The sequence below is a fragment of the Anser cygnoides genome, chromosome 27 (genome assembly GCF_040182565.1).
Source record: "Anser cygnoides isolate HZ-2024a breed goose chromosome 27, Taihu_goose_T2T_genome, whole genome shotgun sequence".
Taxonomy (NCBI): domain Eukaryota; kingdom Metazoa; phylum Chordata; class Aves; order Anseriformes; family Anatidae; genus Anser; species Anser cygnoides.
The window spans coordinates 1484331-1496919 of record NC_089899.1 but is presented as its reverse complement, the minus strand read 5'-3'; the positions used below and the strand labels follow the sequence as shown (position 1 = coordinate 1496919).

At 64.8% G+C, this 12589-nt stretch overlaps 2 protein-coding genes across 2 annotated transcripts; both read right to left on the bottom strand.

Annotated features, from left to right (window-relative positions):
- Positions 1–538: 538 nt before the first annotated feature.
- HAPLN4 (hyaluronan and proteoglycan link protein 4) lies at positions 539–4633 on the bottom strand. The gene is made up of 5 exons (XM_066984025.1): positions 4525–4633; positions 3461–3578; positions 2803–3165; positions 1896–2198; positions 539–1076 (listed from the first exon to the last, which is right to left on the bottom strand). Exons 2-5 carry the CDS (start codon positions 3576–3578, stop codon positions 739–741), a joined length of 1122 nt encoding a protein of 373 aa, XP_066840126.1. The 5' UTR covers positions 4525–4633; the 3' UTR covers positions 539–738.
- A 1122-nt stretch (positions 4634–5755) lies between these two features.
- On the bottom strand, positions 5756–10702 carry TM6SF2 (transmembrane 6 superfamily member 2). Its single transcript, XM_066984040.1, is given in 10 exon segments — positions 5756–6101; positions 6367–6486; positions 6575–6667; positions 6767–6871; positions 6954–7078; positions 7200–7282; positions 7429–7532; positions 7721–7818; positions 7912–8012; positions 10564–10702. Coding segments are annotated over 10 exon segments (1122 nt in total). The 5' UTR covers positions 10656–10702; the 3' UTR covers positions 5756–5900.
- Between the last annotated feature and the right edge of the window lie 1887 nt (positions 10703–12589).

Sequence of the window (12589 nt, the reverse complement as noted above, 5' to 3'; positions counted from 1 at the left end):
CCTGCGCCCACGCTGCCCCTCCAGGCCCCTCTCCGGCAGCCACCAGCAGAAGGACACACGGGAGCCTGGCTCAGCTCTCGAAAGCAGCCGAAGCTTTTATTTCACCTAAGTCCAGCTCGCAGCACCGGGGCTGCACGAAACCTGGAGCCGGCGCCCGGCCGGGTCCGGGGCACGGGCCAGTGCCTGAGGGCATCTGCTGGCCACGGCCGCTTCTGCTCTAAGCCAAGCGCGAAGGCGAGAGGCTGCAGCGCCCAGCCCCGAGCAGGCGCTGCGGGTGCGTGGCTCAGCCTGCACCGGCGACACAATTTTGGGGGCTCGTTGCACACCTGCGGCGTCCCCAAGGCTGGGTTTGGTGCTGCGCAGCCCTGGTGGCAGCGCGGAGCTGGCGAGCCCGAGGACCGCGGGGGGCTCGGTCCCGCTTTGCTCCTGCCAGGCTTTTTGCACATGCAATGCGCTGATTTCTAAGCGATAACTGCAGGTGGGCTGGGGAGCTGGCACCGGCTCCGAGCGCAGGCCTCGTGCCCGGGTGGCTCAGCGCTTTCCCCTCCTGGTGCCTCAGTTTTTTCCCCCCGAGCATCGCTGGGCTTCGGTGACAGCGGAGCAGGCGCTGGCACTGCCCAGGCTCTTCCAGTTCAAAGTGCAGAGCCACAACCCCAGGGGGCTCCCAGCAGAGTCTGAGGATGCTCCGCAGCCACGCGAAGCTGGGTACCCCCCGCCTTGGGGAGCCCCAGGGCTGCATCACACGCGGTTGGGATGCCCCCCGCCCTGCTCCTTCTCGGGGGCAGCCTCGCCAGCCTTCTTGAAGCAGTACACCCCGAAAAGCTTGTACTTTTTGTCCGGGAAGCCCAGGTTGCGCACGCCGGGCTCCCGGCCGCCGCAGCGCGCCCGCGGGTTGACGATGGGGTAGCGGATGCTGCCGTCCTCCAGCCAGCCGGCCTCGCAGCGGTCCAGCAGCTGGATCTTCCAGGCGGCGTAGAGCTGCCCCACCTTGGCCACGGCCGCCCCGTTGTTCTTGCAGGCTTGCACCGCCTCGGCGTAGCTCAGCTTGCGGTACGTCTTCAGGAAGTAGACTTTGCCTGGGGGGGGGGGAATAAAAGGGGGGCTGTCCGGGGTGGGGACCAGGCTGGGGTGCAGCATCTGGTAGCCGGTGGATGGGAGACGGGGCAGGGATGCTCAGGGTGGACCGCTCAGCCCCACGTCCACCTCTATGGGGAGCCAGGACCCCCCCCTTTCTGCCCCCCCCCTCCCCCAGGTTGAAGGCGATGGAGGAGGCGAGCAGCCGGCACCTTGGCGGGGGCAGATTTATGGGGGCTGCGTGGCGGCGGCCGGCGCTGGCTCCTGGTGGCGATTACGCCCGCTATTTATCCTGCCTGCCACCATTAAATAAACATCCGCAGAGCCCCCCCTCCGTGCTGCCCTGCCAGCCAGGAGGAATTTACACAGCCCCAGAGCCCTCCTGGCTCCGATCTGTCTTGCACGGCCCCGGCCTCATCCATCACCCGGGCCATTTGCTGCTGCAATTACCTCCGTCCCCTGCTCCTGCCCGGGGAATACAGGAGCCTGGCTGGGACCGGGTGCCCCAGCCTGGCCGGTGACAGGGGCACGTGGATGGGTCCTGATCCCTGCTGAGGGTTCCCAGCACCAAACCCTTCTTGATGAGAAGGGGAGCCCTGGGCAGGGGCGTGCAGCCACCTCCTGCTCTCACCCGGGGCTGAGATGCTGGGCAGCACCCGGCAGGACCCCAGCACCACATTGGAAGGGGAATAAGAGGGGAACGGCCCCTCCTCTCCACGGAGAACCACCACCAGAGTGCTGCAGAAAGACATCCCCCCCCCCCCCATCCAGCTAAAAAGCAGAGCGGTGCCTCAGTTTCCCCTGCACAGCCCCGCCATTACCGTTGAGGTTGGAGGTGAAGCAGAAGGCGTCGTAGTGCTCGCTCTCCTTGTGCCGGTAGCCGTAGTTGCGCACCCCCACCGGCGTGTCCTTGCGGCCGCACTCCTCCCGCGGCCGGGAGATGGGGTACTGCACGGAGCCGTCCTCCAGCCAGCCCGCGTTGCACCAGTCCATGCCCTCCAGCCAGGCCTGGTGCAGCTGGTCGTGCGAGGCCAGGATGCCATCCTGCTGCAGGCACGCCTGCTGCGCCTCGTGGAAGTTCAGGGTGTAGCGGCCCAGGCGCGGGTGGTAGGGGAAGATCACACCTGGGGGGGGGGGGGGGCGGCGAGCAGGGCTGGGGCATGTGGGCATCGCCCCGGGGTCCCCCCCCCCTTGCACCCAACCAAGGGGGCAGCTGCATCAGGGCGGTGTGTTACGGAGCTGCCCCGCGCTGGGGGTCATGGGGGGCTTTGGTGGGGCCAAGCCCCGGTGTCCCTGCAGCGAGTGTGCACCAACCCGAGCAGCGTAGCCGTGCCTCCTGAACCCCCTAGAAAGGCTTTTGTCCTTTTCTCAGCGCCCCCAAAACATTTCAGCCCCTCCCGACAGGCAGCGAGGCCGCAGCTCAGCTCAGAGCCACGTGCGGCACCGACGCTGCCACGCGGCCCGGACCCCCGGTGCTTTACGAGGCCGTGCTGCTATCTGTCTCTGCCATTTACGAGCTGCCAGCGCGTAAACCTGGAGCAACAATAAAAGCCAATAACAGATGCAATAAAACACGGCACACGCTGGGAAAAACAAGCGGCCGTAAAGCTGAGCCCGGGGACGCAGCGCTGGGAGCGGTGTCCTGGCCATCCCATGGAGGATGCCATGGGGCCACCCGGGGTCCCCCCCTTGTCGCCGTGCCCCACAGGGCCAGCGCCGTGCCGCTACCTTCAAGGTCCAGCTTGACCATGCCGGTGTCGTCCTCGAGCTCGTTGGTGACCTCGCACTCGTAGCGGCCGTAGTCCTGCAGGGTGACGTTGCGGATGATGAGCGAGGCGTCCCCAAAGCCATCCTCCTGCAGGGCCGTGCGCCCGCGGTAGCTGCCAAACGCCCGCCGCGCCTTCCCCAGGGCCACGAAGACGTCCACGAAGGCCATCGGCTCCGTCACCTTGGTCCACTTGAGGCGGATCTCATCGGGGTCGTGGGCTGAGACGTCGTAGTGGTAGCGGCAGGGCAGGATGATGGTGCCGCCCCGGTGCGTCACCACCTTCCCCGGCGCCGTCTGCACCACCACGGCCCCGCTGTCCCCCTCTGCAAGGGACACCGAGCTCAGCGCTGTCCCCGTCCCCAAGCCTGCCCCGGAGCAGAGCTCAGCCCTGCAGGGTGGGAAGGAGCCACGGTGGGGACAACGGGGTCAGGGGGCACATGGAGGTGTGGGGAGCATCTTTTGGGGTGGAATTCCCCTCTTTTGGGGGACTTTCAGACCATGTGGGCAGCTCCATTGCGCTTTAATGAACACTATACCCAATGCCTCGAAGGCTGCAGGCTCCCAAGGAGGGGGGGGGCACCCTGGCACCCTGCTGCAGCCCCCCGCGTGGCCACTCACCCATGACGTGGACCACCTTCTTCCGTCCCCGGGGGCTGGGCGGCGTGTCGGAGGCAAGGACGCCGGCCAGGAGCAGCAGCGCGGCCGGGCCAGCGGCCCAGGACCCTCGGGGGCGCATCTGGGGGGGGGGGGGAGAGCCGAGCCCCTCAGCACCCCCCCCCAGCACCCCAGCTTGGGGGGAGAGGCCGGGAGAGCAGCGGATCAGAGCCCCCAGCCCCAGCCGGTCCCCACCCCACATCCCACATAGAAGAGCCCCAGGGACCCCCACCCACCCCAGGTGCCCAGACCCCTCATCGCCCCCCCCCCCCCCCCCCCCCGCCGAGCATCCCCCACCCCACGGGGCCCCCCCAGGGCTGCGTCGGCGCTGAACTCCGCTTCACCCGCTCAGTTACAGCCGGGATGAATATTTCATGGCACACGCTGCGGGCTGGATCTCTTTAGTTATTTATGGCAGCGCCGGCACATCTGGAAACTGAACTGATGGCGCGGGAGGGGGCAGCGGCTGCCCGAACCCCCCCCCCACTCCCCCTCCCCGCCACCCACCCGGCCCTGCACCCCCCCCTTTTTTGGGGGACAGCCCCAAATCCCGCTTGGGAAACGAGGACCCTGTCCCCACCGTGGGGTGCCCTGGGGGGTCCCCGCCGTGCCCCACATTTGCCCCCCACCCGCCCCGCCGAGGGGATGCGACCCCCGCGCAGGGGGCTGGGGAGGGTGCGCGGCTCTGGGGGGCGGCGGCACCGGGCCGTGTCCCCCCGTCCCCCCCCCGCGGGTCCCGGGGCCGGGCAGGGGTCGGGCATCCCCCGTCCCCCCCCCCCGGCGGCGGTCCCCGTGCAGTGTTGCAGTGCGGGGCACTGCGGCGGCAGCGCCGGGGCTGCGGGACACCGGGAACCGGGGGCGGGCAGCGCAGAGCTGGGGAGGGGAGGGGGGACACCGGTCCGACCCCCCCCCCCGCACCCCCCTGCACCCCGAACCCCGGTCCCCACCGGCAGAGGGGTCCCGGTACCGGGGGGTGGGGGCTTGGCGGGGGGGGGGAGGGGGTTATCCCGGCCCCCCCCGGCACTCACCGTGGCTCCGCGGCGCCCGTGCCCGGTGCCGGCCGCCGGGAGGGGCCCGGGAGAGCTCCGGTGCTGCCGGTGCTGCCGGTGCGGCTCCGCGCAGGGGGCGGCACCGGGAGCCCGGCCCGGCCCTGCCCCGGCTCCCGGCGCTGCGCAGGGCGGCCGGCTCGCCAAGGTCACCGGTACCGGCACCGGCACCCCGGGACGGCGGCTCCCGGGGCGCTGGAGTCTTGCGGGGTGACCCCGGCGCTGTCCCCGTCCCCTACAAGGGCAGAACCGGGGGGTGGCGTGGGGGGGGGGGGGAGGGGGGGCACGGGTGGGGACCCTCGGCTCGGCTGGGATGTGAGGGGGCACCCCCGAGACACCGCCAGCACCCCGCACACGTGTGCACGGACCCCCACGCGTGTATGGACCCCCACGAGCGTGCACGGACCCCCACGGGTGCACAAAACCCCATAAGTGTGCAAAAAAACCCCACGCGTGCGCACAGACCCCCACACGTGTGCACGGATCCCCACGCGTGCACAAAACTCTGTACAGAGTGCACGGATCCCCAAAAAACCCCATAAGTGTGCACAGACCCCCACACGTGTGCACGGATCCCCACAGCGTGCACAAAACCCCATAAGTGTGCAAAAAAACCCCATGCGTGTGCACAGACCCCCACACGTGTGCACGGATCCCCACGCGTGCACAAAACCCCCATAAGTGTGCACAAAAAATCCCCACGCGTGCGCACAGAGTGCCCCCCACACATGTGTGCACGGATCCCCACGCGTGCACAAAACCCCGTAAGCGTGCACAAAAACCCCGTAATTGTGCACAGACCCCCCCCCACGTGTGCACAGACCTCCACGCATGTGCACAGCCCCCCCCCCGATGTGCACACAGCTGTGCACGCACACACACGCGCACACGCGCTCGCACACCTCTGCCCACACGCGTGCATCCCTTGCACACGCGCTGAGCACCCCCAGCCCCATCCCGAGCACCAAGGGCGGGCAAGGGCAGCGCAGGCGGGGGGAGCCCCCCCCCCCCAACCCCTGCAGCCGGCACAGGGGGCACACGGGGGGACAAAGCCAAGGGCGCGGGGTGCAGGCAGCGGGGTTACAAAGCCGGACCCAAACTCCTTTATTTTGTAAACAGTTTTTTTCCTGGCGTGGTCCCGTCCTTCCCGGGAGCATCCGGGTGGGCCGGGGGCCTCGCGACACCCCCCCCCCAGACCACCCAGCTGCACCCCTGTCCCCGCAGGCTGCACCAGGTCCCCCGCAGCATCCCCAAGGGACATCGGGGTGCGGGGGGACGGGGACCGGAGCATCCCTGGGGACACCTCTGCCAGCTCGGTCCCACCGCAGGCTCCTCTTAGGGGGGGCAGCCCCCCCCCCTCACTGGTGCTTCTTGCCCAGGCTGGCGGGGGCGCTGGGCAGGAAGAACGCAGGGCGGCGCAGGCAGCGGAGGGCCAGGAGCTGCGGCCCCAGCGCGTAGAGGACGTTGGTGACGAGGAAGCTCCACCAGACGTCTTCGGGGGTCTGGTAGGGGAAGGGCGTGCGGGAGTGCAGCGAGGAGCCCAGGTGGGAGAACTGAGCCTGTGGGACACAGGGCAGGGGTGGCACGGCGTGCCCAGACCCAAAGCTGCCCCCCCCTGCGCCCCCGGCCGCGCGCCCTATCTCTGCATCCGCCGGCTCGCTCCAGCCTATTTCTGTCGAGCTAATCCCCCGCTCCATTAAGATCCGCCGAGGAAAAAAAGTAATTATCGGGCTCCGGCAGCGGCTCTGGGAGCTGCTCCAGATGCGGGTACGGCCCCGGCCCCCCCCCCTTCGCTCCCTCCTGGCTGGGACTGAAGCCCCCCACCTGTGCCACGGCTCCGGCGAACACCAGGCTCCAGTCGGGCACCCAGGAGCAGCCCGGGCGCAGCAGCCCGTAGATGCAGAGGCAGAAGAAGGGGAGGACGTAGAACAGGTAGAGCAGCATCTGCCAGCGCGGGGACAGAGAGGGTCACCGCGTCCCCCATGGCACAGGGGGACCCCATGGGCCCTGACCTCCCCCCGGCCACCCTCACCTGTACTTTGGGGTAGGCAACGGGGTCGCGCAGGTAGGGCTCGTGCTGGTAGATGTACTCGAAGCAGGAATCAGCAGGACAGTCCAAAATCACCTGCGGGTGCAAAGGGGGGATGCGGGGGGCCAAGGGGCAGATGCGCCCACCCCGTCCTCCCCATGGCACCTATGGGACCCCCGTGCAGGCGCCCAGCACTCACCATGCCCTGAAGAAGGTGAAGGCGGCCTCCAGGACCAAGAGCAGGACCAGCGCCACGTCCTGGGGCCGCTGGTGGAGCCACTTGCGCTGCTCCTCTGCAACCTGGGGGGGGGAGAAAACGCCGCGGGTTGGGCTCCGCTCCCCGCGGTCGCTGCCCCCCAGTCCCTGCCCCGTTTCGGCTCACCTGCTCCGCCGTGAGACACGGCAGGGCCCGGGGCTGCTGGAAGAGCCTCGCCCCAGCCCAGATGGGGATGAGGATGTAGGGCACGTTGAGCAGGAAGGCAGGGCTGATGTCGGAGCTGTACTTGCCTGGGGAGGAGAGCGCGGGGTGGGGACGGCGCCCGGCCCCGTGCCAGCACCCGCTGCCCCGGGAGCTGTGGGTGCTGGCGGAGCCGAGCGCTGGCAGCAGGCCCCCTCCGCGCCCCCGTACCTATCAGGTTCCCGAGCAGGAAGACCACGATGCTCATCATCAGAGAGCCCAGCCAGAAGAGCCCCAGGCTCCTGTAGCTCTTCCTGCAGAGACAGCGGGGATCGGACCCCTCTGCGAGGCTCAGAGCTGCCCTTCCCCAAAGCTCAGCACCCCTCCAGCCCCTCTGAGCCCCGGGAAGACGCCGCGTGGCAGCGGGACCCCCTCTCCTCCCTGCTGCCATCCTGCTCACCGCTGGCTCATGGCTGTGATCATGGCGAGGTAGAGCCCATAGTGGACGATGCCGTCCCAGTAACAGATCATGATGCCGTGCGCCGTGCGCAGGTACGGCTCGCCCTGCCCGGGGGAGAGACACCACAAGATTTCGGGGTGGGGGCAAGCACCTTCCCCGCGTTTCCCAGGGGACCTGGCTGCTCTGGGCGCACTCCAGCTCCAAGGATTTCCGGAGCAGGAGCTGCACCCATGCGCGGGCTGGGCACACGGAGCGGCTCGCCACGAGCCCCCGAGGTGGGACGAGGCCGTACCTCCCTCACGTAGACCTCTGCGAAGCCAGAAACGAAGCCATCCTCCTCCAGGGAGACGATCAGGTCAACGGCGGAGGTGAAGGAGAACGCCACGAACACTGCGGGGGGATGGCGGGGGGCGGCTCAGCGCGCAGCCCCCCCCTCCCCACCGCCTGGGCCAGGGGTGCTGTGCACCCTCCCGAGGGACTCACCGCAGAACAGGGGGTCCTGGAAGTAGCTCCCTGCTCTTAGGAAGCAGATGATGGAGACCAGGCCGGCGAGCACCAGCACCCCCGTCAGCACCAGCGGGCTGCTGTAGGACAGGTTGGGGGGTTCAGGCACCCCGCAGAGGGGTGGCACCCCCTGCACGAGCGCGTGCCCTATTTCATGCCCACCGCATTCCTATTTCCTATATGCCCCCCCGGTCCATGTGAACCCCCCCTTAGCACCCCCTGGTCCTGACAGATCTCCACAGCATCTCCAAGGCCTGAAATAACACTGGGGCAGGTGAAACCCAGGGGAATTCCAGGTTCAGTTCCACGGGAAGGGGCTGCCTGGACGAGGCTGCTGTGGCAGGGTGGGCAGGAGCCCTACACACACGCACCCCATCGTGGCCACAAGCTGGGCTTTCGCCCGAAATGCGTTTTGAGTTGGAATCGCTGAGATTTCCATCTCCCTTCTGAGGAGCAGAGCTGCCAGCCCACTTGAACACAGGCGGCTGCTCCCTGATGTACTGCTACAAGAGGCCGTGTAAACCGATTATAAAGCAAACCAGCAATGAGAAGACAAATATTGCAAATTTGTCCTAAGAGTGCAAACAAGTTGTAGGGAAATCTGTCCTGAGCTTGCTGCTTCTCTTCCAAGAAGCAATTGCATTAGCTGGAATAGCTACAGGTCTGGTCCGGCCAATTCTTCGGCTTCTCATGCTATCAAGCTGAAAACATCATGGCATTTTTCACTCAAGCCTTTAACGCTGTTACCAAAGAAAAGGAAAATGTAAAGCCCCGGCTAACTGTCTGCGGAGGCGCTGGTGTCAACAGCTTGCCCTGGAGAAACTCCAATTACCAGCCCCAGCAATCCCAGGCTCGTGTTCGCCTTCTGCGGGCAGAAGTGTTCTTGTAGGGAAAGGGGACAGGGATGGGATGCGACGTTGGGATGGGATGGGATGGGATGGGATGGGATGGGATGGGCATCACAAGCAGCTCTGGGTGGGGCTGGGTTGCTCCTCACCCCCCTGCACGCACTGGGCGCCCAAACCCAACAGACACTCAACAAAAACAAACACTCAATCAAATAATTGAACTGTTGCTGCGTAAGTGCATTATTACCAGCGTATAATTAATTACTACATAACTGCTCCCATGGAGTGATTAATTCAAAATTCAAACGCGCGTTGTGGCGGAGCAGCACAGCACAGGGCTCCACCAGACATCACCCTGTGTGCAACGGGTTTTGGGGCACACCAGGGTGTGCTGGCACTGGGGCCGCATCCCACATCCAGCAGCATTTTGGGATCCGTGCTTGGGGCGCCAAGGTCCCCCTGCAAAGGGTGAGGGGGGGGAGCTTTGGGGACAGCATCACTCAGCACCGCAGCCTGATCAAGAAATACAGCGTCATATCCCTGCCCCATCCACGCAATGCGAGGGCAGGGAAATAATATTGTTACAGGCTCCAATTCGGGCAGCACGCTGGAGGTGCTGGCGCTCCTAACGGTTACTGATGGGTTTCATCTGGTGCCACATTAAGCAGAAGAGCTCGGGGGGCTCAGAGGGACGGATCCAGGTGCCCCAGTGGCAGGGCTGCAGAGCCCTGGTGCTGCGCGAGCGCAAGGGATGAGCCGAGCCCAAGGGGTGGAAGGGAAAGCCCGAAAAACGCAAAGGAAAATCTGGAGATTTTGAAGTGAAGCTTCAGGTTGGGAAATGCTTGGTTCTGCCATGAGACGTTTGGCTGAAAGCCCTTCGCGCTCAGTGGGAAAGCCGAAGTAGAAATTAGCTGTGCAAAGAAATACGTAACGAAAGGGGAAAGGAGGAGGATGGGGTCCTGGTAGAAATGCGAGGATAGAAAGTACAGAAAATTGACAAAGAGGATAAGGGGAAAGCCCATAGCTCCTGAGCGTGGGACTGGAAATAAGAGAGGAGAAAGCAGCTGGGGGTGGCTTTACAAAGGGAAAGAAAACGAGCGAGCCGGGTGGTGGCAGGGCTCCGGGGAGCCACGCAGAAAGCTGACAGCAGCTGGTGGTGCGGCCACTTGGTACCAAATCCCCCAGGGCTGCTAAAAATGCCCAAGGAGAGCGTGACGGAGAGCCGGGGGAGCACCGACCGGCCAGGACACGGCTCTGTCGGGCTGCCCAGTCCCCGGGGGTTTGGGAACTGGCGACCCCGGCCACGCTGCGTGTTGTGCAACGAGCCTGAGCAGCCCTGCTGCATTTCTGTTCGCTGATAACAGGATTTAAGTCATAAACGCAGCCGTGAACCACGTCGGCACAGTCCCAGCCCGCAGTGGCCTTTCTATGGGCTCGGCTGGGGCAGGAGCGCCCCAGACCCGGCACTGTGCCTTGGGCTCCGGCAGGACCCCAGCTCCCTGCCCCGGACACCGCACCCCCCTCTCCAGGTCCGGATGGGACCCAGGGGTCTGTCCCAGGTGGGTCTGCTCCCACTGAGAGCTCCCTGACCCCACAGCCTTGTCCTGGGACAACCCAAGCACCCCCCTCACGCCCCCCAGCCTGGAGCCAGCATCCCGCACCAGTCCAGCACCGGACCTCGCCCCAGTTGCCCCCAGTTCAGATCACTGCCACCAGCACCCGGCCAAACCCGGCGCCCTGCCCCAGAAGCTTTATCCCAGGCCAGTCCCGGTCCCGCACTCACTCTGCCAGTGCCACCAAGCCGCTGACACCGAAAGCCAGGGGGAAGGCGAGCAGGGAAGGGGCGAGGGCGCCCGGCACGGCGGGGAGCTGCATCCCCGCCGCCACCGCCGCTGGGAGCCCGGACTTTGGCCCCAAGGCCGGGCCAAGAGGCAGCGCCCTTAAAGAGCCAGAGCCGCCCCCGGCAGGAGGGTGAAGCCCCCGGGGGGGGGTCTGCAAAAGGGTGAGGGGGTCCCAGGAGCCCCCCAGCCCCACCACAGGACCACAGGGTTGCAGCACTGGAGGGCTGCCTCGAGGCACAGCGTGGCCAGTGGCGGGGGATGGATAAACGCACTGCAGAAGAGGCTTTGAATGTTTGGGGATTGGGCTTTTTTCATATATTTTTTTTCTTTTTTTCTTTTTCAGTTCATTCCGGAACCCTTAAGCACTTAAAAGAGCCAAGAGGACACACCTCTTAAGATCTGTAAGAGGAAAAGAGAAGCGCACGAAAGGCAGCACTTCATCCACGCCTTCAGTAAGGAATTGAATGGAGCAGAAGGCAGGAGCTTGAAGGTCTCTGTGCCCGGCTGGGAGCCCGGCATTAACCTGACCTCCTCCTCTCCAACTCTTCTCCAGCACAAGCATTCACCTCCGCACCAGCCCGGGGAGAGAGAGGCTTACAAACTCCCACAGCATTTAGCAGACCCCAAACGTGGCCGCTCTCAACCTTTCACCTTCCCCACAAAGCCTCCACCGACGTGCCACTGTGTCACTCTTTTGCCCTGTTGCTTCAGAGTCCGGGGACTGAATTAACTGCCCTGCACTTTGCCCTGGGCTTGCTCATCACCGCTGGGTGCCGGAGGACTCCGAACACACCCGCGTGCCCCGTCAGCGCGGAGGCAGGCACGGCCGCGAGGAGCGGCGCGACCCGCGGGGAAGGAAGGGCACGAGCCTGACACCAAGGGGTCGGTCTCTGGGGCTCGGTAATGAGGCTTGATTTGGGGCTGAGAAGCCACCCAGAAGCACTACTTGTCCAAAAAGCAGCGTGACGGCCTGTAAAAGAAGAAAAGGGATGAAACCAGGTAATGAGGGGCAGCTTGAGTGATAACCTTCAGATCTTCCAAGCCACCGAAGGCTCCAGAAGCGTCACAGCAGGCTCCTTGCTCTTGCAAGGACAAACAAGCCCCAGCTCCTTTGCCTCTCCCCAGCCAGGCGATTGCAGCGGTGTCTCCTGTACTGCACTGCCACATAAACACGGTCAGCACGGGCACTTGTGCTCGGCCACGAGCACCAGGAATTCGTTCTTTGATCCAAAAGAGCCCAACTTCGGTGACCTTCCAGGCACGCCACGACAACCGTCCGTTTGATTAGGTTTCTGAAGATGAAATCCCTGCTTTGTCGGTAATGATGGAAAGGAGGAGGACTGCGCTAAGTGGCTCGCTGAGTTTCTGCAGAACTGACCCCTGCCTGCTGCTCTCAGGGGCACGGGGAATATTGCATTATTTACAATGACACAAGAAAAACAGAGCACAGAAAAGCACGTATTGATGAGCGCCGTCTGCACACGTTATCAAAACAGAAGGGGCTCAAGAAAACCAAGGCTGCTGTGTTGAAATAAAAGAATAAAACAACTTTTGCCAACATGACACCAGGCAAGAACACAGCAATCTCCGTAGTATCAGATTAGCTCTAAAGACTCAATCAGGAACAGCAGAAAGCCCGTCCACGAGCACTCACCCTGCCTTTAAGACCATGCTGTGACCAGGTCATTGTTGGTACTAAGAGAATGCGGTGCCACATATGCTTGGAATAAAAAGCAATTCAGAAAGAGTCTCCACTCTCCAACAGCCTCCCTGCACGCCCCTACCTGTACAGAAAACCCAGCAGAGTGAGAAATTGGCGCTGTGGTCCTCCAGGCTCTGGTAACCAAGCAAAATCAGCTCAGCAGCCCCAGCTCACTCCGGCCAAACCCCGGCAAGGTGAGCCAGGAACCAAGAGCTGAGCAGCACCACTCCAGGGAGGACCCACAGGGATTGTTTTCCTAACTTAGC

Bases quoted from the DNA above. Each gene is read 5' to 3' on its own strand.
- HAPLN4 (XM_066984025.1), bottom strand. From the start codon at position 3,578: ATGCGCCCCCGAGGGTCCTGGGCCGCTGGCCCGGCCGCGCTGCTGCTC. The intron at 2,199-2,802 runs GTAGCGGCACGG...CCCCCCCCCCAG, and splicing joins GGTCAAGCTGGACCTTGAAG to GTGTGATCTTCCCCTACCAC. The intron at 1,077-1,895 runs GTAATGGCGGGG...CCCCCCCCCCAG, and splicing joins CTTCACCTCCAACCTCAACG to GCAAAGTCTACTTCCTGAAG.